The following is a 21629-nucleotide window of genomic DNA, read 5'->3' as shown; positions in this document are numbered from 1 at the left end:
GAAATAGAAAAGTGGAAGGTGTGAACAAGCATTTTCTGCACAAACTAATAACCTGTCTTTTTAGCTTTCTACTCTAAAGGACTAGGATTTGATTCACAGCATATTCTGTTTCATCAGTACTCTTCTTTATTTTAACGTTAATTTTCTGTGCCACACAGCTGGACCTCAATATGAATTATTCAGATGCTGCCTTTGATTCTGCACAGCCAAGAAAAACTGACATGACAGCCACAGAATGCAGGGACTACTCCTTTCCTTGTGTCCTCCAATGACAACTCTAAAGTCTGTAAGGTAAAAGCAGGCATCCAGTGTTCTTTGCTTACCATCTTAGCTAACAAGGTAAGCTAGTATTTACTGGGGATGGAATGGCAAGTTTGTTCCTTTATGAATAGTTTGCTAAATTTGATCTATACTTGGTCTGGCAACTAGTCATTCTCCATGGGATACCAGAATTCATTCTGGCAAAGAAGTTCCTTTACCCAAGAAGCACCGGGGTTGTTAGAGCTGCACTGATACCCCAAACAAGTACTGAAAATGCAGAAAAACCTTGTATTAAAGTCATCTGGAAACCTCCAAATAACCCTCTCAGGCTCTGCAAGTGCAGACAACAGCATGCAATAAAATGGAAACTTCTGCTCTAAATCAGACATGCAGAGTTACGCACCAAGTCATGGTAGCATACAGTATGACAGACTCTGAGATTGGGTACGCATTGAACTAATTATTCTTAGTTCAATGAGGCAACAGAAGGGTGCTGTATGTAGATATATTATCTTAGTATGTTCATGGTATTAAATGGCAGTGTAGTACACTTAGTATCTCTAACCTGGAATATGATGTATATCCCACAGCAAATAGCTCTTCAGCAAATTCACTGTGACTTCCTTGTTTATTTGGGCTGAAATCCCCAAGAACGATCACTATTTCTGAAGCATTTGTCCCAAGTTTGTCAAAGTCTCACCACAGGCTTTTACCACTTCTTGTTAACAGAAGAACTTGCTTTGCAAATCTAAACCTAGATGAAGTTGCATAGTATTATCAGATTACGCACATGCAAAAGAAACAAAAGTCCCCACAAAACAGTCCAGGATATTATTTGTAATATTTAATTAAAACAAGTTTTGATTGAAATACATTTGCAGTCAACTTTTAGTTCATAAAGCTTTTAGTTCAACTGATTGGGGTTTTTTTGGTCCTTTAAGGGTAAAGGTACTTCCAAAATAAGATACTAGATCCAAGAGTACCCAGAGTGACTCTTAATAAAAGCAGAAGTCTGTTTAGTCTGAGTTCTCAGATGTTTGGTCCTAAAAATCCTCACTTCTTAAATAATGCACTTCTAATGCTGCAAAAACCAATTAAGGTAGTAATTTTTGCAATTTTACTCAGTCTTTCGTTGAAGATTATTTTTTTCTGGTTGAAAGAAGTGTTTTTCAAGAGCGTTGACCAATTCATCTAGTTCCTTCTTCAGCTGCTCAACATCACTGAGAAAATCCACACAAATACAGAAAACAGTGTCATAGTGGAGAAGCTAAAAAGCACGTTTTCAGTCTGAGGAATCTTTAAGTCTGTTGCATTGTTTTAGACAAGCATTTTCTATTAATGCTAAAGGTATATACACTTGATTTCTTATGGTAATACACTGATGTTGACTTCCAACTGATGTGCATGAAGGTACTTAAGACTACGGAGAAACATAAACCCACAATATAACTAAAATAAAACAGCCAGTTTGAGTTCAGAAGATCTTCTATTACTAAATATATGTGATTAGAAATGTAACTTTTATACTTGTAATAGTATTTTCAGATTAATTTTCATCTGTGAGAAAGCATTATTTTCATTATATAAGTTAATAATTGCATATATCTTTAAGACTATATGATTTCCAAGGCTAATCAGTCAAGGGTATAATTACTAAACATAAAAGTGTTTAAATTATATTAGAACACTACATATAGTTATAGAAGTTTAAATCAACTATGTGTGTAAAAAAGAGTGAATATATCTACTTTCATTTAAGGCAGAATGTTTTTCTTGATACTGTTTTTACTGAATGTGAAACCAAGTTCAAAGGAATTTCAGTGACGACAAGAATGCGTCAATAAATTTTGCAGAATCGAAGCTTTATGCAAATACATTTGCTAAAATAATGACTGCAGTAATATTATTTGATCATGGAGAGCCCCTTCCCTGCCAAAACAATACCAAAAAGCCACACAGCCCCTATTACACAGCACTTACTGCTGTAAGTGACAATACCTGTTTCCAGGAGGTGCACAAAGTTCAGAATAGTATTTGATCTTTGGTTCCGTCCCACTGGTTCTCATTGTGGCCACTCCTCCATTAGCAAAAGTGAACGTTATCATTTGGCTACTTTTACTAGTGGGAAGTATCTAGAAATAGTAAGAATAATTTTTTAGAAGCTTGGAAAGTGACTATATATAATGAATTCAAGGCAAAACCCAAGACTTGATGTCACATAACATAACTAAAGGATCAGCTAAAATTAAGCTTTCCTCTGTTTTCTTCATCATTGTGGTCTTAAGACCACAACAGGCAAATGACAGCCTTACCCTCAACCTAGAATCTGGCAGCACTACATTGCTACTAGGTAGCTCATTTCAAGTCTATTCAACATTTTTACTGCCAACAGAAATTGCTCTGTAATGGCATTTCCCAGGAGGAAAAGAAACATAGACTGTGGAAAACTAAAGAACCCAAAGACACATCTCAGCAGACAGTTTAACTTACACTTACAAGAAAATAATGCAAGATTGCTGTAGCAAGACAGCAAGATCCTCCTACCTCCCTTTACAGACTGTCATCCTGGAGAGAAAAAACAACACAAAACCAAACAAAAAAACCCAACCCTCCCCCAACCTTCATTTCCTCCTACCAAGGCAAAACAATCATCCCCAATTTAACTTATTTTAAGACTCAGGATGTAACATAATGTTTAGAGTGTTTCTCCATAGAATTTTTTATATATGTGTATATACATACTTATATGATTTATACATAGTTTTAAAAATATACTTACAGCCTTTTGATCTGGCTGGCTGCTGTCATACCCAGTGGTTAGATCCCTTATTCCAGAAACTTTAAATCTACCGCAAGATTTTGGGTATGTGTTTTTTCCATCAAAATTTCTAAGGTTGTCAAAAAGTTGTTGAATAACTTTAGGATCATGGCAGATGAAATATGAAGCTTTGGTAATATGGAAGCCATATCTGTGAAGACACAATATTAACGAATTGAAGAAGCAATGATGTTCTTAGAGTTGTGCACCATACACATTATAAAACCTTCTCTAAAGCAAGAGTCTATACTCATGGTCACCTAACTGTAGCACCAGTTCACCCCCTCACAATTTTAAAAAGGCCTCAACAGCTTAATTGTCCTGTTTTACATACTTTAAAGAAACTTCTGTGCAGACACCTTTTCCTTTTAATGATTAAAAATGAGAATGTTTATGGCTAAACCAGAAGAAAAAAAGATGTTATTGCCTTGAAGAGATCTAACCACCACAGGAAGAGAACAGGCTACATCTAAATAGCTTCCTTGACTGGATTCCAGCTGACCTTTTCTGAGTAAAACAAATTCCAGACTGGTTTGTTTTTTTTTTTTCAATCACACTTCAGAAGCTGCTCTCCTTTAAGTGTTTCTACTAAACCAAACTCTTCTGAACATCGTCTCTTTAGCTTATCTCTTTGCTGCCAGGTAATATGATGCAGAATCTGCATCAAAGACAAATCACCTGCTAACACTGACTTTTCAAAACAGCATGTTGTTGAAAAGCATACAAGCCTGGACTGGTTGTTTAAGTGAGCTCTTACTAAAGATCAACACTTGATAAGTATTCCTGACGCCAGGGAAAATCTGAAGGGCAGAATCTTTCGTTAGTACTAGGATGGTCAGGCTAGAAACCTGAAAGGTCCTTAAATAGGGTCATGTGTATACCAAAATGGACATCTTGAAGGTCAATAGTTGTTAAATCAGTCTTGAGAATCCTGCGAGAGAATTTACAAAACCTATCCTATATTTGAAAGAAGTGATGAGCCTGCTAGGACTGTGTCCTTCTCCTGTTCTGCATTTACTTCTTTGAGAACAGATCCCCCTTCTATACCTCGAAAATACAGAGTAGAGTTTCTTCTGCTTCAACAGCAACTCACAAGACAAATCTGATGAAGAATGAAGTAGTAAGGAATAGAAAACTGCAGCTCTGCAAACAAACTCTAAACAAAAGCCACACACGCACAGAACAACCCCCCAGAACAAAACAAGAACACACCACCTCCAGTTCTAGTTATCAAAGACCAATTTAATAGGCAGATTTGTATCCTTCCCTGTATCTGTAGCTTTTCCACAATCAGTGACTATGTGCAGTGACATCTTACTTTGAGCTGCATCTACAGACTGCTTTTATGCTAAATAAGCTCTTTCAGAGTCCTCTTGAGTGGCTATGTACACAGTAGCACTGTAGCACATTTAAGTTCCACTCAGTTAAATGTTCTGTTTCTGAGAGCAACCTAAAGCAGGTGTTTACTGAATGAGTATTAAAAAAAAAAAAAAAAAAAAGCACAAGCCAGAGAAGGATAATTCTTTGAATATACACTTCCAGCTACTAATAATTAAGGGAATTCTCACATCAGATGCTGTATTTGCAGCTCTAGGCATGAATTCTTCTTCCATGCATTTAGATTACTGTTTACTTCTGCCACATACAATAGCTGATAAATTCCACTATTTATTTATGCAGTGTGTTAGCAAGTCTTTGCCACTTGATTCCTTCTTAAACTGTGGATGAAACACCCATGGATAGTGCTGCATGCAAATGAGAGATCTGAGGACTGGAAAACAAGCAGCACCAAGGCTGGAGTTTTCCATGAGTCTCTTTGCACGATCCACCACTCCTTTGTTGTCTATGAGACATGAAGAGGTGGAGAGCATCTGCCAGCCTGTGCTGCTCCCTCCTTTAAAACAAACAACCCAAAACCCCCACAAAAAACACTCCCTGCCCCCTGAAATCCAACAGCCATCTTTGCTATTGATTTCTGTAGGTCTTTGAACACACTAAATAAGAACAAAAGAAAAGTAGTGCCTCACATTAAAAGCTCTCAGAGGGATACCCAGCTGTATATAGCCAATAGTTATGGCCAAACAGTTACAGCACTTCTGCATAATCAGCTCAAATCTCAGTATTCAGGAACTGGAAGGACAACCAACATATACTATCCATCAAAAAAAGATGGAATAATATAATAAAAAGCCTAACTTTAGAGCCAACTAGAATTAATTTAATCACAAGTAGCCCTGCAAGTGGGACAGAAGCAAGCTGGCTTCTATGAGTAGCCTAAATATGCCAGAGCTACTTAGACCCATTCTGCCATCAACATTTTTGTATGTCTAGCACATTTAAGCAGCAAGAGGCACTATGATCTCTACAACACAGCAATACTGCTGGCCAAAACCCAGGCCAATCTTCTATAAAAGGACTGAAGAGCAGAACTTTCCAAAAGGGATAAATCTTTCAGACAAGCAAAAAAAACCCCTTAAAAATCTGATTAACTAATAGGGAATTAGTAAGGTAATATTATTCTTTTTAAAATACCTCAAAACAACACAAAATGAAGTCATAAATATATTCATGCCCATGACGCAGGCATGCTTTCTAGAAGATGACAATAATCCAATTTTTATTTCTTCATATGCTATAGGTTGCTATCGACTCCCTATTAACCCCAGTATGTGGAATGGAGAAAATCTGAAAATCAAACAACTATAATCGAACTCACTCGTCATAGACGGCTTTCAGCTGCTGAGACAAAGACAAATTCCTGGTTGCCAAATAGCTAGCCATCTCCGCAGTTATAACAGCAGCACTGACACCATCTTTGTCCAGAACAGCAGGACAACACATATACCCTAAACAAAGAAAGTTGTATATATTTGATAGACTTTTATGAGGAAATAAGATAAAATGGGAGGGAGGGGGAAGTTAATCAAACCAACATCTTTTAAAGGAGAAATGCACATTACCATAGTATAGACATTTTAGAGTTAAACCAAAAGTGGAAAAACTTTATCTTCTAATCAGTGTTAATTTAGATAAGCAAGGTATTTAATGGAATTTCAAGATAGAGACAAATTTGTATTGTATCAGTGCCAGATGTTCCTGAGAACTTTTGGAGCTCTCATGAAAGAGAAATGCCACACTGCAGGAACAATGGAAGTATAGCACTTTGTCTCAAATGCTATTACCCTTACATGGCAGCATATGGTAACACTGATAATTATTTGTTCAATTAGTCACATTTTCTCTGGTTTTCAGGTATGAGATACTCAAGAAATAGCATTATAGCTTTACAATTTCCTTCTCACAAATTCATAGCTTTTATTCATGGCTTTCCAGTTTACAAGTATAATTTGGGGGAGTTTTTACTTTATTTTATTCACATTTAAACTTAGCATAAAACTGCCAGCTAAACATACTCAACTTGAAGTCTGAAAAATGTGTTTGGTTTTGTTTTCTTTTTTTTTTAAATAGCTCACACAGAATTTGCAGTCCAAGTATACATAAGCCATGCTACTGAAGATATATACACCTAACTCACATCATCATACTCTGTGCTAAGCAGAGATACAAAGGATTAAAACTAGTAATATCAATCATCCACGTGGATGATATCAATTACTCACTGGAAATACATCCATTGTGGCTGAGGGCACCTTTTCATTGCCATTTTTTTCAATAGTCCTACTTTTACTATTTTACAGGATATTAGAACATAATGTTCTGTTTCTTACCTATAGCCTCCTCAAATGCAAAAAGAACAGCTTTTCCCTGGTCCATGAGCTGTTTCGCACGGTTGCCCATCCACTTGAAACCTGTCAGTGTTTCCTACAGCAGGGAGGAGAAAAAAGGTATTAAAAATGAAAGCAATGTGTTACAAAGATATGACACTGTGTAGGTAAGCAAATAAAAGAACATGGAATAACATGTTACAGCTTACCTCAAAGTGAAAACCTTCCTTTAGTGCAATTGCTCTCAGGATTTTGGAAGAAACAGTACTGGATAACATGTAGACATCTTTAATGGCACAAGTATCCCTGTTGTGATTTTTCCAGCAAGTGAAGATCCACCAGCCTAAAAGAGCTCCCAGCTCATTTCCAGAAAACACTTTCCATTCACCACTGGAGGCAGGGGGGGTGGGGTGGGGGTGGGGGGTGGAGAAAAAGAAAAAAAAAAAGTATATGAATTTAAAGGATAATGGGGGGGGGGGGGAATCTACTAGTTCTTCCATACATGAGCGCTAGCAAATAAAACCACTGCATCTGAGTTCCAAGTAACAGTAACAAGATATCAAATGTTCATTAAGAACAAACAAACAAAATTCCTCCCCCAAAGAATTCTGAAGCGGTTACTTTCCTCCTCCGTCATACGTACCAGCTTTTGAGTTTATCCAAAGATGAAACAGGGGTATTTCCAACATATTTTAACAAAAATATTCAGCAGACAAATTACAAACTCAATGATTAAGACAAGCACAGGGACACAAAAATACAATTCTCAAGTGATCAGTATTTTTAGTTGACTCAGTGACAAATACCTTTTATTTAATCACAAATACACCAATTGGTCATTAAGGAAGACTGGAAAAAATCTCAAACAAGTAAAAAAGATTAACATTGATGTGTTGCTAGAACAAGAAAAATTGAAAGAAAAAGGGAAAGACAGATGTCAAAATTGCCCCAAAATTCCCAGTCACAAAAAGGGACAAAGACACTGCCAAACTGACAAAAAATCAAGACCTACAGAAACAGTACCTGTTGTGAAAGAGAAGCAGACTCAGTCTCCTGCATTTATTGATGCCAACAGGCACAAAGCAATGCACAGCGACAACTTAGTGTAAGAGTGCTGAGAGAGTGTGCTCTAGCAGGAGTTTCTGTCAAAGAAGAAGTACAGATACTGTAGAAGCCTATATTAATATCCGATTAGTGTATGAATAGCTACAGCAGAAGTCTGAGAGGAGGACACAGGACTGAAAGTTAGGAGACAACTAAGACTGGCTAAACAATTAGCAAAGAGGTAGGAGAATGAGAGCACCATGCTCTCATTGGTGGTAAATACAGTAAGTTAACACCCCCTCTTCAAGTCTCTGATAGCTGTAAGTTTTTAGACAAAAAACATGAGTGATTTTGCATTCTTATTTTAATGCATCATAACTAGCACAAACTGAAGCTTTTTATGCTTTTTCCTCAATGCTGAATTGCCAACTGAGGCTGGCACAGGCCAAAAACATTAAAATGAGGATATTCCAGCTAACACTGCCCAAGATACCCCAGAGAGTGCCAATTAGCCCATTCTTCTTCTAAATGCAGAGAAGCATCCTTAGTTCCTGTTGTGAGGCTAATGTGTTAAAAAAAGCCCCAAAACCCCACAGAAAACACTGCTGCCTTTGAAGCTGCTACAAGACCCAAAAGAGGTTATCTGGTGAGCAAAATGGATATTTGCACTGTCTCCTTTTACTGGGGTTTTGGAATTTGCGTAACTGATACAGGTTCAAATATTTGCGTCATCCACAATCACTGAGGACATCTGGCAGATGTCACCATCTCATCCCTTGGGTACCAAAGACTGTTGCCATGATTTTATATCCCTCTTCTGGCTCTCAGGCACAGGGAATTCATTTACACCATTTCTGCTCCTCTCTGAGCTGAAAACCTTGAAGTTTACTGTTATTAAAGATTTATGGTTTCTAACTGCTCGGATTAGTTTCTGCTTTATCAGGGTAGATAAAAGAGAAACACCACTCTTTGTAGATATGATACCAAGTGCAGTACTTCAGCTTATTTTCTTTCATCAAATATAGCCACAATACAGAAATGCAAACAATCGTAGAAGTACAGGATACCAGGGGGCATGAAATAAGGGAATGGCAGTATTGGGTCAGAACTATAGGTTACATATTCCATACATATGAAAAATTTATGAGAAGCCCCTCTTTGAGCAAGTTTACCTTTTGTGATCCCGTTCTTTGACAGGATATACATAGATAAATAATGCATGTATAGCTGGTCCTTAAAGGAGAGAGTACAAATTAATATACTGAGAAGTACCAAACACCCACAAAGCTTAAGGTGAAATGCAGGTACATAACATTATGCATAGAAGTGGGGAACTGAGCAAGAGAGGCCCAAATCATCTAATGATTAGTAACATGTCTGGTCTAACAGTATTTGAGAAGATGGAACTCATACTAAAGAACAGGGATGTTCCCTATTCCTGAGATTATCAGTGAACTATAAAGGTTCTCCTGAATATTCAAGTTATTATTTAATAAACATAGTAAGGAAGAATGTTTATCAGTCTTCTGTGAAAATTTTCTAACTGAAAACCTACCTTTAAAAAGGTATAGCACAATCATAACAATTCACATGCTTCTGTGCATGCCTCAAGTACAGCAAGTGTCAAGTATTTATTCATGCTTCTGTACAGTGTCTAATATTAATCATTACTTCATTTACTGCTCCCACTGTGTTCTGCTTCATATAATCCTCTCACATTTCTATATGTTTTCAGTCCAAAAATGACTACTGTGACTACTCTCTCTTCCTCTGCAACACAGGTAGCAAGAATCCCCCAAATGAGCCTAGCCTTTAAGTAAAAAATGTAAATGGTTTGCATTTCTTTATTACCATACCTCTCTTGTTTCTCTGCCACTGCAAGTCGATCAGCATCAGGATCATTTGCTAAAATTATTTTTGCCCCATCTTTTTCAGCCAAAGCAAAAGACAATGTCTGGAAAAGTGGTAAGCAAGACCAGATGAGTGTTAATACTCCTGAATAATATTTTCACTTTCTTTATAGGTTTTAAATAATTTTACCAATTTATTTAAATCTCAAACACCCAAAATCACAATATTTCTCTACAAAAAATAAGCTTCAAGCCTGGCAGCAGTAGAGAGCACAGTCAGGATATTTAACTTCACCTACAACCTTCCACTTCTGCAGCCCCAGTCAAATGCTACTTAGATTCAACAGGATCCTTCAATAACAAAGTGCAGCAGAAATACTTGTAGCAGAAATTCTAACCACCTGTCAGGACTTCCCCAGCCCCCTCCCAGTGTCATATCAGAACAGTTTAGTCCTTGTATTTCAGATGTAAATCGTAGAAACTTTCCAAAACCAACTGTGAAGATTTTTAAATTATTATTTTACTTTTTAGAAGGAACTATATCACTTTGTTCTATGTGCACATGCTGCCCATTCTGTCAGAGCACAGAACAAAGTAGTTTAAAGTTATAGCTAATTATTACCTGAATGATTCAAAAAGAGTTATAAATTTCAGTGAAAGGACACCAGCTAACTCTTCACTAAATGTAAGGCTACGAAAACAGAAACAAAATAGACCTTCAACCAATATTTATAGCCATCACTACTGGCAGAAAGGAAACACTGCTTGAAAGACATTGCAACTTTAAAGGAAAAAAAAAAAATCTCTTTACCAGAACACCTTTGCCTTCTTCAGGATTTGGATACTTCACTGTGGGAAATTCTGGATCAGGATCCTTCTGCTCCGGAACGGCAAAAGGAGGGCTAAGGTCAAATGCCTTGAAGGCCAACTGCACAAATTTATGTCCTACACCATGCACAGAAGTATGAACAAATTTCAGGTTTGTTTCCTTGTTTATATTCCTGAAATAAAACAGATTAACAGTAAACTTGGATATGGAAGAATATTCTGCACAAAATTGACTACATTTGGAAACATATATGACTCAGTATTCTATATCACTCTTCAGATTATAAATTAAAGAAGGTCAGACTTTAAAGGTAATGGCTTGAAAATTGGCTTAGCCTCATTTTTCAGCAATGAGTCACTCTTGACATCTAACATCCTGGTATGTGCAAATCACTGGAATAAGAAAGATAGTACACTCTATGCACCCCAAAGGAGGTGAGTGGAAAGCAAATACAACTGACTAATAAGACTCTTCATCCCCAACTCCGGCATTTAAACCACCTCCAGAGACTGTGAACATAGTGAACTGACAGCAGCATGCTTCATTTGAGCACACTCATTTTTATGAGGTACGTTATTGAAAGTATAGAACATACCTAAAGGCATGCAAACTCCTAGGGAGACATTTAACTCCTATTCTGAAAAAGCAGCATAATTTCTCACATAGCCCCAACTTCCTAGTAATTCTGACTTCGTTTTTAGCAAGAGTAAGAACATGGTTACTAGTGGTTAAATTTTTTATGTAAATAAGCAGATCTAACAGGTCATCTAGTCCACAAACCAATTCTACTTGTTAATCACAAAGAGAAACATCCACTTGATTTTGTTGAGTAAAGCTTTTACTGGGCAAGTGACAGGAATAGGTTCGTGCAAGGCACCCAAGGCAACCAGGAGCACATGCAAGGCTAGAATGGCAGAGCAAGACCTCCTTCTTCCAGAACTGGCTTAACAGCCTGGTTCAACTTCTCTCTTAGAAGCCCATTTTAAGGCTGTCGGACCATCAGTGTCAGCTCACCCCCAGCTGTGGCATTTGGTTGATGCGTGGTCATGCGAATACAGGGAGATGATATACTCAGAAACTAGTTGCTCACTTTGCTGGGTTAGACTTCTGCCAGACCAGCTTTATGAACTGGCTTACTACGTCACCACACAGCTGCCAGTGCTACCACAAAAGATGACAAGGGGGCACAGACAGAACTGGATCATGGCAGGATCACAGCCACTCTGACTTCCATCAGTTTAAACTGCCCTACTGACATACTAGATGGAAATTACTGTATTCTTAACAGGGCTAACACCAGTTACCTGTGAAAGCACTGTTTCTGTATGTCTTTGAAATAATCCTTATTGACCGTGGCATATGGATCATGAAGTAGCAGGCTGCTGTCAATCAGTTTGTCATCCCAAGCCTGAGGCCACGGCTCTTGGTTCTCCTCAATAGCCTGAGAAATTCCTTTGTCATGAGGAGAAATGATCTGAGCACCATTTTCCCAGTAAACCTAAATAATAAATAAGGGTAAGTCAGTATTTGGTCATTAATATTGTAGGATGGCTTTGTTATTTTTTTGTTGGCTAAGCTGCACTACATTCAGTAAAGTATTACAGTAAATTACGCTTAAGTATTCCCGTTCATGTTCTCAAGTGTTTCCTCTCACATCCCATTTTTGTTCGATTAAAAAAAGCTGTTTATTTTTTATCAGAAGATATCAAAATCCATAATGAAACACAATAAAAAGACCCAGCTCATTTATTGAGAAGATTCAAGTATCAGCCTGTCTGCCAGTCTTGGGATAGATAACTTGCCCATGCTATTTCATATACTTTTTGCCAGATTTTTAGGTATAATGAGTATATATAGAAGAATTCTTAAGAAAAAAAAAGCATGCAAAAGTGAAACACGTTTACCACAAAAAAAAAAAAAGGAGAAAGGCACAAAAACTCTGCAGCTGCCTACAGCAGCAGTGTTGCCACAACAGCAAGCACAAATTCAACTAAGTTTCAAGATGTTCTTTATTTGTAGTCTTCTTTTTGTTGACTGTTTACACATCCAGGAAGAGGTGTACTTATTATGTTTTACTTTTTGGCAGTTGTTTGCACACTACCTTCTACTGATGGTTTACAGACCACAAGTTTAAGGAAAAATAACGAACAGCATCTGGGCCATGTACTTATGTAGCCTAAGTAACAAAACATTAAGAAAAAACAAAGTTGATTAAAAAAAGTAATTGATAAAACATCCAAACAAGCTATCAAGATCAATACATGAAATATTAAAACCCACAATTTTAAACGGACATGAAGTTCTGGAGGGAGAAACAGCAAGAAATCATCCCTGCTAATGCCTTGTTTTTCTATTAAGACTACAAAAAAGATCTCCCAACTTTCATTTGTGTATTTTTGGAAACAGTCTGTATATGACTAGTCCAGCTGTGCGATGATTGGCAGACTGGCAGCTCAGCCATTTTTTTTTTCAGTGGAAAGCAGATTTCTGTCATAGAAAAAAGTCACACTGATAACTGTCACTTAGCAAAAGAAAAACAAACAAGAAATTAACAGAATTTATTCAAAACATTTTGTACAAGCAACTCATTAGGTTTCACATATTTTTAATTCTCTGGATTTGTAAAACTGAAGAGATCTTTTTAAATCATGAATTGGAGAAATGATTAATGCTTTTGAAAAGAGGTCAGTGAATATTTTAAAGTGTTCCAAAGTATGCAATGATATGACTTATCTTCCTGCTTTTTAGAGCTAAGATTTTAATTATAACATGCTACTAGCTTTAAATCCATACATCTAGAAGAGATCAAACTATCAATTAATTTGGTCTGTACCACGGTAAGAACTATGCAATAGTATTAGTGTCTCTACGTGGACAAAAATGTCTGAAAAAAGCCAGAAAATAGATTGTATAGGAATACCTTGTAACCATTATCTTGTTTTGGATTATGGGAAGCTGTAACCATAATTCCAGCACAAAGCTTCAGGTGAGTTACTGTGTATGGCTGTAACAAGAGAAAGTTATCTGAAGTGGAATGTGCAAAATATTACATATTATTTATTCTCATGCATATGCAATACTTCCATGCTGCTGAATGAAAAGAAAGCCAGGATGTGGTTCCAACAGACTGACTCTCTAAAGCAGAGGCTAAGTAGTACTTGCTCCACTAGATCCCACATGGCACTTAGCCCTGGCGCTTTCTTGTGCATTTTCCCATTTATATATTCTTACTCTTTCAGATGCTCTGTGGGTCTCTAGAGTAGTGTTTTTATAGAAGAAAACCGAATGTGTGCGTTGCCTACTGTAGAATGACTTGAGATATCTGAGGTCTTTAAGGGTGCAAAGTCTGTTGGGGTAATGACAGAAGTCTGCACAACTGGTGCAGTCTCATCCTTACTACCTTTTGAGAGCAGCCTGTGGAGCAACTATTCCATCGTGGTTCAGAAGAGAATTGTTTTGGAGAGAGCTCTTATAACTTAGTCCAAAACAGATGGAGTGAATTAAAAATAAAGCACTATTTGTGACCACAGGTCCAGTTTGAGTTTACTCCTCGCTCTTTACTTAATAGTGAATGCAATCAACGGCGGTTCTTGCAACACTGCTTTAAGCTGCACTATGAAGAATTTGACCCTAAATCTACCAAAAATTGTATCAGTACAAGAATGCTACAGACAAAGTCTTCATCCCACTATGTTCTGTTTGCAGCACTCACTGGAGCAAGTGGTATGGGGAGAAACTGTTGCTTTTAGTGCAAAGGTAGGGGTTTTCGTTATTGCTCTAGAGGGCTGACACCTAGTGATCCGATGGTGAAAATGCGGAACCATTCAACAACCCTCCCGGTATAACATCGCTGCACTCCAACAGCCTGTTCAAAGATGCTACTTTGGATTCAATACCCCAGAAAGAAAAAAAAATTTTAAAAACCAACCAAACCAACCAATCAACCAAAAATCAGAAAACTAAATGAGTGTGTATGTTTCAGACTTCAGACTCCACAGCAATTTAGAAACAGTAAGATGTCTTCTACAAGAAATCCACCTGAAAGCAAGAATGAATAGAAACACATCCCACTGTCACTGATATTCCACTAAGCTTCTTCCTTCTCTCGCTGTGGATGTTCTAAACTAAATATAGCTAAATAAGCATAAGACTAACTGCAGGTAGAGCTTAAGAAGTTAGAAGTGGTTTGTTTATTTTTTCCTTAATGTAAGTAATACAAGATATCTGACAAAATTTGTGTGTACATAAAAAGATATAATAGAGAAATCTACCACAAAAGGAGTTGGTGTTATATCAGAGAATAGATAAACGGGAACTCCTTGACTGATGAAGGTATTAGCAGCAAGTCTGGCAAACCTAAAAAGGAAGAAAACACGCCTAAGAAACATTCATTTTCTCACCAATTAGTTTCCTAGAATTCACAGCTTTCCCCCCCAACACCCCTCCAGTTAAAAAAAAAAACAAAACCAAACAAAACCCCACATAAATAAACCCCAAATTATTATACAGACCCAATTCAAATGTGTTCCCTCACAATTCCCAACAGACAAAGAACTGCTCTGGCATTAGCAGAATATAAAATTACTATAAATCCCTCATCTTAATTCACCCTACAGAAAGAGAAAATACTGTTCAAGCAGATATAAAACCATAATGGATCGCGCAAGACGTCTACAAAATACTTAAAACCTGAAAAGTACCTTTTGCTACTACCTCCGCTGGAAAGATGGGCACGAGCATCAAAACCAATCACAACTCCTCTCTTTTTCAGGTCACTGAAATTCTTCTCAAGGTATCTGCAAAATCCCTGAAGACAACAACAAATCCACCTCATTCACCCAATCTTGATATTTAGTTTATAATTGCATTAAGGTGATTGCTAAGATGTTGACATCAGAGAAAGGTGAGTGCACGTAACATCTCACTGAACTGGATTGGGGTTCAGTTTGTCTAGGACCAATAAACACCAAGGAATATCAAAAACCTTCAAATCAATATAGTGATGCTGGACAGCATTTAAGTACTTTTCCAAAAATCAGAACCAACTCCAGAAAGAAACAGTTAACACGATTAGTCTGAATTGCAGATTTTGAGAAATTATTTAGCTGTGTCAGGTCTCAGATGAGGAAGAGAACAACTGGCCAATATTTTAGGTTTTTAACTGAAATCTCTGTTTAACTGAATGTCACCCTTGATAATGACACCTGTTTAGGACATGATACACCACCACTCCAGGCTGCAGTAATTTAAGGTTTGGGGTTTTTTTAAGCCCTCCCCAAGGAGATCTACTTTAGGACCTATATACGTATATGTAGCTTCACTGCATTTATGTAAATTTATGTCCAACATACACAAAGCTTAACCAAATGCTGGTTACCTTTCGGGTTTTTTGTAGTTGTTACATCAGGACTAACTGATCCACTTGAGCTTAACTGTAGCTGTCTATAAATTCAATTGCAAATCAAATATGGAAAATAACTTATTTTAATGGCTTAATAGTTCTCTCTGTTTTCAGAGATCAGCACTTAGCTAATAATTATAATTTAAATTACTTCTGAAAACTGGAGGAATAGTAAAAAACTTGTATTTCCATAGAATACCCATTTGCTTGTCATAAATGAGGCCCTTCTGTTCATATATACAACCGGTTAAGTGAGATAAAGTGCTGAACACAGTACCTGGGTTGTCTGGATAATAGTCAAGTCATTCATGTGGGAAATCCCTGCTCCCATGGCAGCTCTGAGCCCTGCTGTGCCAAACTCCATCCGCGAGCCAAAGTATTTCTGCAGTTCTCCAGCATTTCCATCAGCAACCAGTTTCTTCACTATTGCAGAAGTTTTGGGATTCTGTAAATACAAAATTCAGATATTCTAGAAAAGGTTTTGTTTGTTGGTTTGTTTGTTTTTAATACCTTTAAGCTTCTTAACAAAACTGACTTCCTTTCCCACTCGCTGTACTGAGTTATTTCACAGCATCAGAACATCACACACCACAAACACCAGAACTCCTGCTACATCTTCCTAACTGTAAGTCAGTACAATCTGAAGTATTACTTGTTTTAGATTTATCTCCTTAAGTGAACATGCTGCCTTGACAGCAGTGTATGTATCACATTTTGGAAAATGAGAAGATTTCCAAGATGTCTATTTTAATATTTTCTGGTTTTAAAAACAAAAGAAACAAAATAACCACCTTTACAGTTCACAGAATCTTTGTCATCACAACACAAGAACTACTCTAAACATATAAGTAAGTTAAGCTGATGATTAAGAAATATTTGTTACTTCCATAGCATTATAAGTAGAGTTAAAAAAAAAATAAATCATAACCTTGTCCCAAGACTGGCTAACACCAGAGGCAGCAGCAATACTAAGCAGACTGGTCAGAAGATAAAGATGACAATTTGCAATATATATGCAGGTAATGCTTGTAAAAATAAGCACAACCCTCAGGATGAAAGCTTAGCAACTACAGCTGAATTCTTCAAGAAAATGACTGTGCGGAGTGGCGATGGAAAGGCCACATCAGACTGCCTGCGAACAGTGAGGAGTTTCTAAGTCTCACTGCTTTTCTTGGTATATTTCTTGTATCAACTCGTTATTGTTATCAACTCTGTTTCCAAGTAAAGTCCTATATGCCCCAACATCTCAATCTTAATAACATGGGATTTGTTAAGTTTAGTATTTGATTTCTTGAACACTGATGAGCCAACAGGACAGATGGCACACTCCAGCCACTAGGCAACAGGGTTATGTGGAAAGGCAGCATACTCCACAGGTTACTCACCGCACGATTACACACACTTTACACTGGAGTACAAAGATTATAATTTCCAAATGGACACAAGCTTTGATTTCTAGTCAACCAAATGACCTCATAAAAGTCACAGACTTTACTATTTCTTGCATGACCTAGGTATGCTTACAGCATCCTAGGCAAAAAAAAAAAAAAAAAAAAAAAAAAAAATCTATTTTCAGCAGCTCTGGAAAATGCTGCAGAACATGCATGTGAGTGAGCTTGCATACAAAGGTGTAAGCATTCTGCACACCATGCTGAGACTAGGGTCTGGATGCCCTAATCATTGACCTGTGCACCTGCTGCTGCAGAACAAATGCTATAGTTTAAATAAATACTCAAAAAGCGAAAGAGCCTTTGGTGCTAATGAGCAAACTATATAATGCAGAATAAACTAAATAAGAAAGAAGAAAAAAAAACAAGGTTTCCTGGGTGCAATAAGCAATTAGGTACCCTAAAATTACTGACTTACAGTTTAAGAATTACCAATTTACCAGACAAAGAATGTTGTAACTGACACTTCCTTGTAGGAGGCTCAACATAACTCTGTATTGTTACAGAGTAATTATATTCTGTAATAAATATAATTCTATGTGATTACAGAATAATATAGGTCAGCATAACTATTCTGAGTTTAGGCTATTTAAAAGTTGACCTGAACCTTTTGATGAAATATCAGGCCTCTGTCCCGCAGGTAAAGCCTGAATGACAGTTTTGCATCAGGCTTTGTACACTGCCTAGTCACCTTTTTTTCTGCTCCTGCATGAGTGTTGTGCACGGGAGTTGTCTCTTACCACTGAAACGGGCATCTCTTTAGGTAGATGCTGCACACATTTTTATAGATGTTGGACAGACTAGAAGCTGTAATGCCAGTACAAACGGGCAGCTGGACACTAGGAACATCCTGTAGCTCTCGCAACCAAGGAGATTTTTGTTTGTCATTGTTGTTAGAAGAATTTCCTGGGTTTGGCATCTACCGTGAAACTACAGGGATCCTCCAGTTTTTCACGTCTGGTTAAATGATCGTACTTATCCAGGTGGCTGCCTGAGTCTCAGAGTTTCAGTCCACATCATTTGGTAGAGAAAACTTTATTGCATGAATTTAGTTGTTTAGCTTGTTCCTCCCTCTTCCCCCCGCTGCTCCCGCCCAAGTAATGGTAAAAGCCAGGCCCAAGTCTGTTCAATATAGCAGAAGGATTTTTCCAGAATTACTGTTGTAATTGTTTATGGCTATATTCTCCTAAGAATCTGCCCTTCTTTTTTTTTACTGTGCAGACAACTGTTCTCATTTTGTTTCAATTTTAGGAATGTTATGATGCCACTGTATACAGCTAAGGAAAAAAACTAAACTTTTTTTGAAGCAGAAGAAAAGGCCAAAACCAAATCTTCACAGCATCTCTACTGAAGAAGGATCCAATTGTATCTGAAGGATGAAGCGCTGCTTGGTTCTCTCAGGTAACACTTTTTCTACTCTCAAATAAAACTGGATGTGAGTATGAGAATACTGATTTCTGTGAATACAGTGGCAGATGATTTAATACAGAGTATTATATATATCCAGTATATCTACATAATATCCAGTAGTGCAATTTGCTTAAATATCACCTGGTAACACTTGAGTTACTTTAATCTACACAGCAGGAAGGCCCCAAAGAGGTTTCATCAGTGCAGGAGTCCCCACAAGGTTTTAGAGTAGAAGGACAGCTACTGACTAAGCAGGTTTTATTTTTAACAAAAACAGAAGCTACCTTCTACCTATAATTTTATGATCGATAATAGAAAGAATGAAAAATATGATACTACTGTAATGAATACAGTGACAAAAACAGCCTGGTAACAAGCTCAGTAACTCTCATCTAGGTAGAAACTTCCTGTTAAGTCAGCAGGACTGTCTTCAGCCATAAGGGCTTGCTCTTGCAAACTGTTATTTGTAAGAAACGTGCAGCTTATCATCATTAAATATTAACCTATCTCTACACATCAAAAAGGAACTTTTTTTTTTTAATATCAGAGTAAATGGACAAGGGTTATATCGGATTCTTCTGTTACTCAATACAAACACGTAAGAGGTCCCTGAGAAATGAAAATACCTCATCGTTTTTGAGCAATCAGCAGTGGGTATTGCACACCAGTCAATTATTACTGAGTCAAAGATGCAATTGTTAACAAAGAGCTAACCTTTCAAAAGTAAAGATCCTGTAAGGGATGCTGCATTAGATTTGCAGAGGGTTTCACAAAATAATCGGAATAACCAGTTGAAAATTAAATTATTACACAGAAGATAGGAATATAATTAACATTAGTCAAGGAAGTTATGGAAGTAAGAGGCCCTTTAAAACCAGACTGTTTTCTCAAAATCAATTAAACTGGAATAAAAAAGACACGAAAGCCTATTGTCATTTGATGTGATACACTAGCATTTCTGAAAGAAGGGCTGGTTTGGTACTGCATTATCATTAATAAAAACAGAGCTGGCTAACTGATCAGTTAACCAGTCAAATGATCTTTAATGAAGAATCACAACAAACTTGAGGTACTTCTGATGATGCCCTTTAGAACCTGGAAAGAACACTAGAAAAAGAATTATTCTACTAATTTTCACTGATAATCCCTTACCAAAGGGATTTGGTAGAGCAGAAGACCCCTCACCAAACAAATACGCAGCTTGCACAAAACGCAGAGAGCATTGTACGATGCTGAGCCCAGGGCAGTCATTAAAGTGGCCACAATGGCCAGTGTGTTCCAATACAGCCAAACGAACAACTTGCATGTATAGGGACAAAACCACATGCAATCCACACATACGGAACATGGGCCTGCATCTCGGTGGGAACTGCAGCAGCGAGCAGCAACGTAAGCGACACCACTACGGCAAGGCATTTCTTCAGGCATGTGGAACGTAGGAACACACAGAAGATTCTACCAAATCGGGACCGAAACTGAGGACACAGGGACAAGCCTCAAGATGTTTAAGCACCTTAACAGGAAGGGAAGCAGCGCATACCGAGGTGTTCCTAAGCAACAGCACAAAAAGGGGGAAAACCCACGAAACCCGACAATACTGAAGACTGGGGAATTATTTCATTAACCGGCCGGCGCCCCCACCGCCTCCCCCACCAAGTCAGTCCCTGCGTGACGGGGAGGCCCCTTCCGCCCCGGCACCCGCCCTCCCCGCGGGGCAGGGGGGGCCCCGCAGGGTCCCCGCAGGGCCCGCGCTGGCCGCCGCCCCTCACCTTGTCCCAGAGCAACCACTGCTCGGCCGCGCGGCGGACCGCGCCGTCCCCGGCGGAGGTCCGCGCTGCCATGCCGACACCGCTACCGCCGCCGCCGCCGCCCCGCTCCTTCCCTCTTCCGGAGCTCGCCCGCTCCGCCCCGCCCGCCGGGGCCGGGCCGGGCCGGGCCGCCCCACCTCCGCCCCGCCCGCCGGCCCGGGCCTAGGCCCAGGCCAGGGTCAGGGTCAGGGCCGGGGCCGGCCCGGGGGCTTGGGCAGCGCCCGCCGGCGCCCTGAGGGTGCCGGGCGTCCCGGCGGGTGTCGCGTCGCGTCGCGTCGCGTCGTGTCGTGTCCCCCCCCCGGGGGCAAACGGGAGGACACGGGAGGCGGCGGGGTGCCGCGGCTGAGCCCGGCCCTGGCGCGGCCCCTCGGCCCGACAGCGCCGGGCAGCGCGGAGCGGGGAGGAGCGCGCTCCCGGGTCCTGCCGGCAGAAATGGGGTGAACGGCCCAGCTCGTCCGCGCTCGCCCAGCTGCCGCCTCCTGCTCGGCGTGACGGACGGGAGGAAACCGAGGCGGTTTGAAAAACAGTGCGGCTTCTCGCGGGCATTGGACTAAGGCTACTTAGATTTCTTTTTCAAGTCAGTACAAATGAGGGATGATCTCGGGAGAACCCTAATTTGGGATAAAGATTATAAGCAAAATACAGACATGGAGTCACCTACTTAGACTTTAAGCATTAGGTGCCTATGTGGGGCTATCTTTATTAACTCTTTACTGTCCACCGTGTGATAGTAGGGAAAGGACAAAACAAAGGACCCAAGAAAAGATTTTAGCCCTGTCTGGTTTTTGACATCCTAACAACAGTGTAGCCAATCCTCCCCATAAAACAAACAAACAAACAAACAAACAACAAATTACATTCACCTGGAGGCCAAGAGGGAAACAGCCCGGAGAGACTCAGTTTCCAGCTTTCCTCCTCTGTTGCCCTGTCCCGTACACTCCAGAACAAGCTGGAATTCTGCACAAGCCAAGCGGCATGCAAGGGGGGGGGGGGGGAAGTATTCCAATGAATTGACCTATAAGTGTTTTTTTTTAG

At 39.0% G+C, this 21629-nt stretch overlaps 1 protein-coding gene across 1 annotated transcript; it reads right to left on the bottom strand.

Moving 5' to 3' along the window:
- Positions 1-1089: 1089 nt before the first annotated feature.
- On the bottom strand, positions 1090-21213 carry PGM2 (phosphoglucomutase 2). The gene is made up of 14 exons (XM_075024300.1): positions 20556-21213; positions 16206-16373; positions 15228-15334; positions 14799-14883; positions 13448-13531; positions 11832-12025; positions 10510-10699; positions 9705-9802; positions 7014-7194; positions 6808-6901; positions 5796-5925; positions 3041-3230; positions 2260-2393; positions 1090-1481 (listed from the first exon to the last, which is right to left on the bottom strand). Exons 1-14 carry the CDS (start codon positions 20625-20627, stop codon positions 1379-1381), a joined length of 1830 nt encoding a protein of 609 aa, XP_074880401.1. The 5' UTR covers positions 20628-21213; the 3' UTR covers positions 1090-1378.
- Positions 21214-21629: the final 416 nt, after the last annotated feature.

The sequence above is a fragment of the Buteo buteo genome, chromosome 1 (assembly GCF_964188355.1).
Source record: "Buteo buteo chromosome 1, bButBut1.hap1.1, whole genome shotgun sequence".
In the NCBI taxonomy this organism is placed as follows: Eukaryota; Metazoa; Chordata; class Aves; order Accipitriformes; family Accipitridae; genus Buteo; species Buteo buteo.
Note: the sequence above shows the minus strand (reverse complement) of the source record. Positions and strands in the feature narration are given on the sequence as shown.

Bases quoted from the DNA above. Each gene is read 5' to 3' on its own strand.
- PGM2 (XM_075024300.1), bottom strand. From the start codon at position 20,627: ATGGCAGCGCGGACCTCCGCCGGGGACGGCGCGGTCCGCCGCGCGGCC. The intron at 15,335-16,205 runs GTACTGTGTTCA...TGTTGTCTTCAG, and splicing joins CTATTATCCAGACAACCCAG to GGATTTTGCAGATACCTTGA. The intron at 12,026-13,447 runs GTATTCCTATAC...TTTATTATTTAG, and splicing joins AACAAGATAATGGTTACAAG to GTTTACTGGGAAAATGGTGC.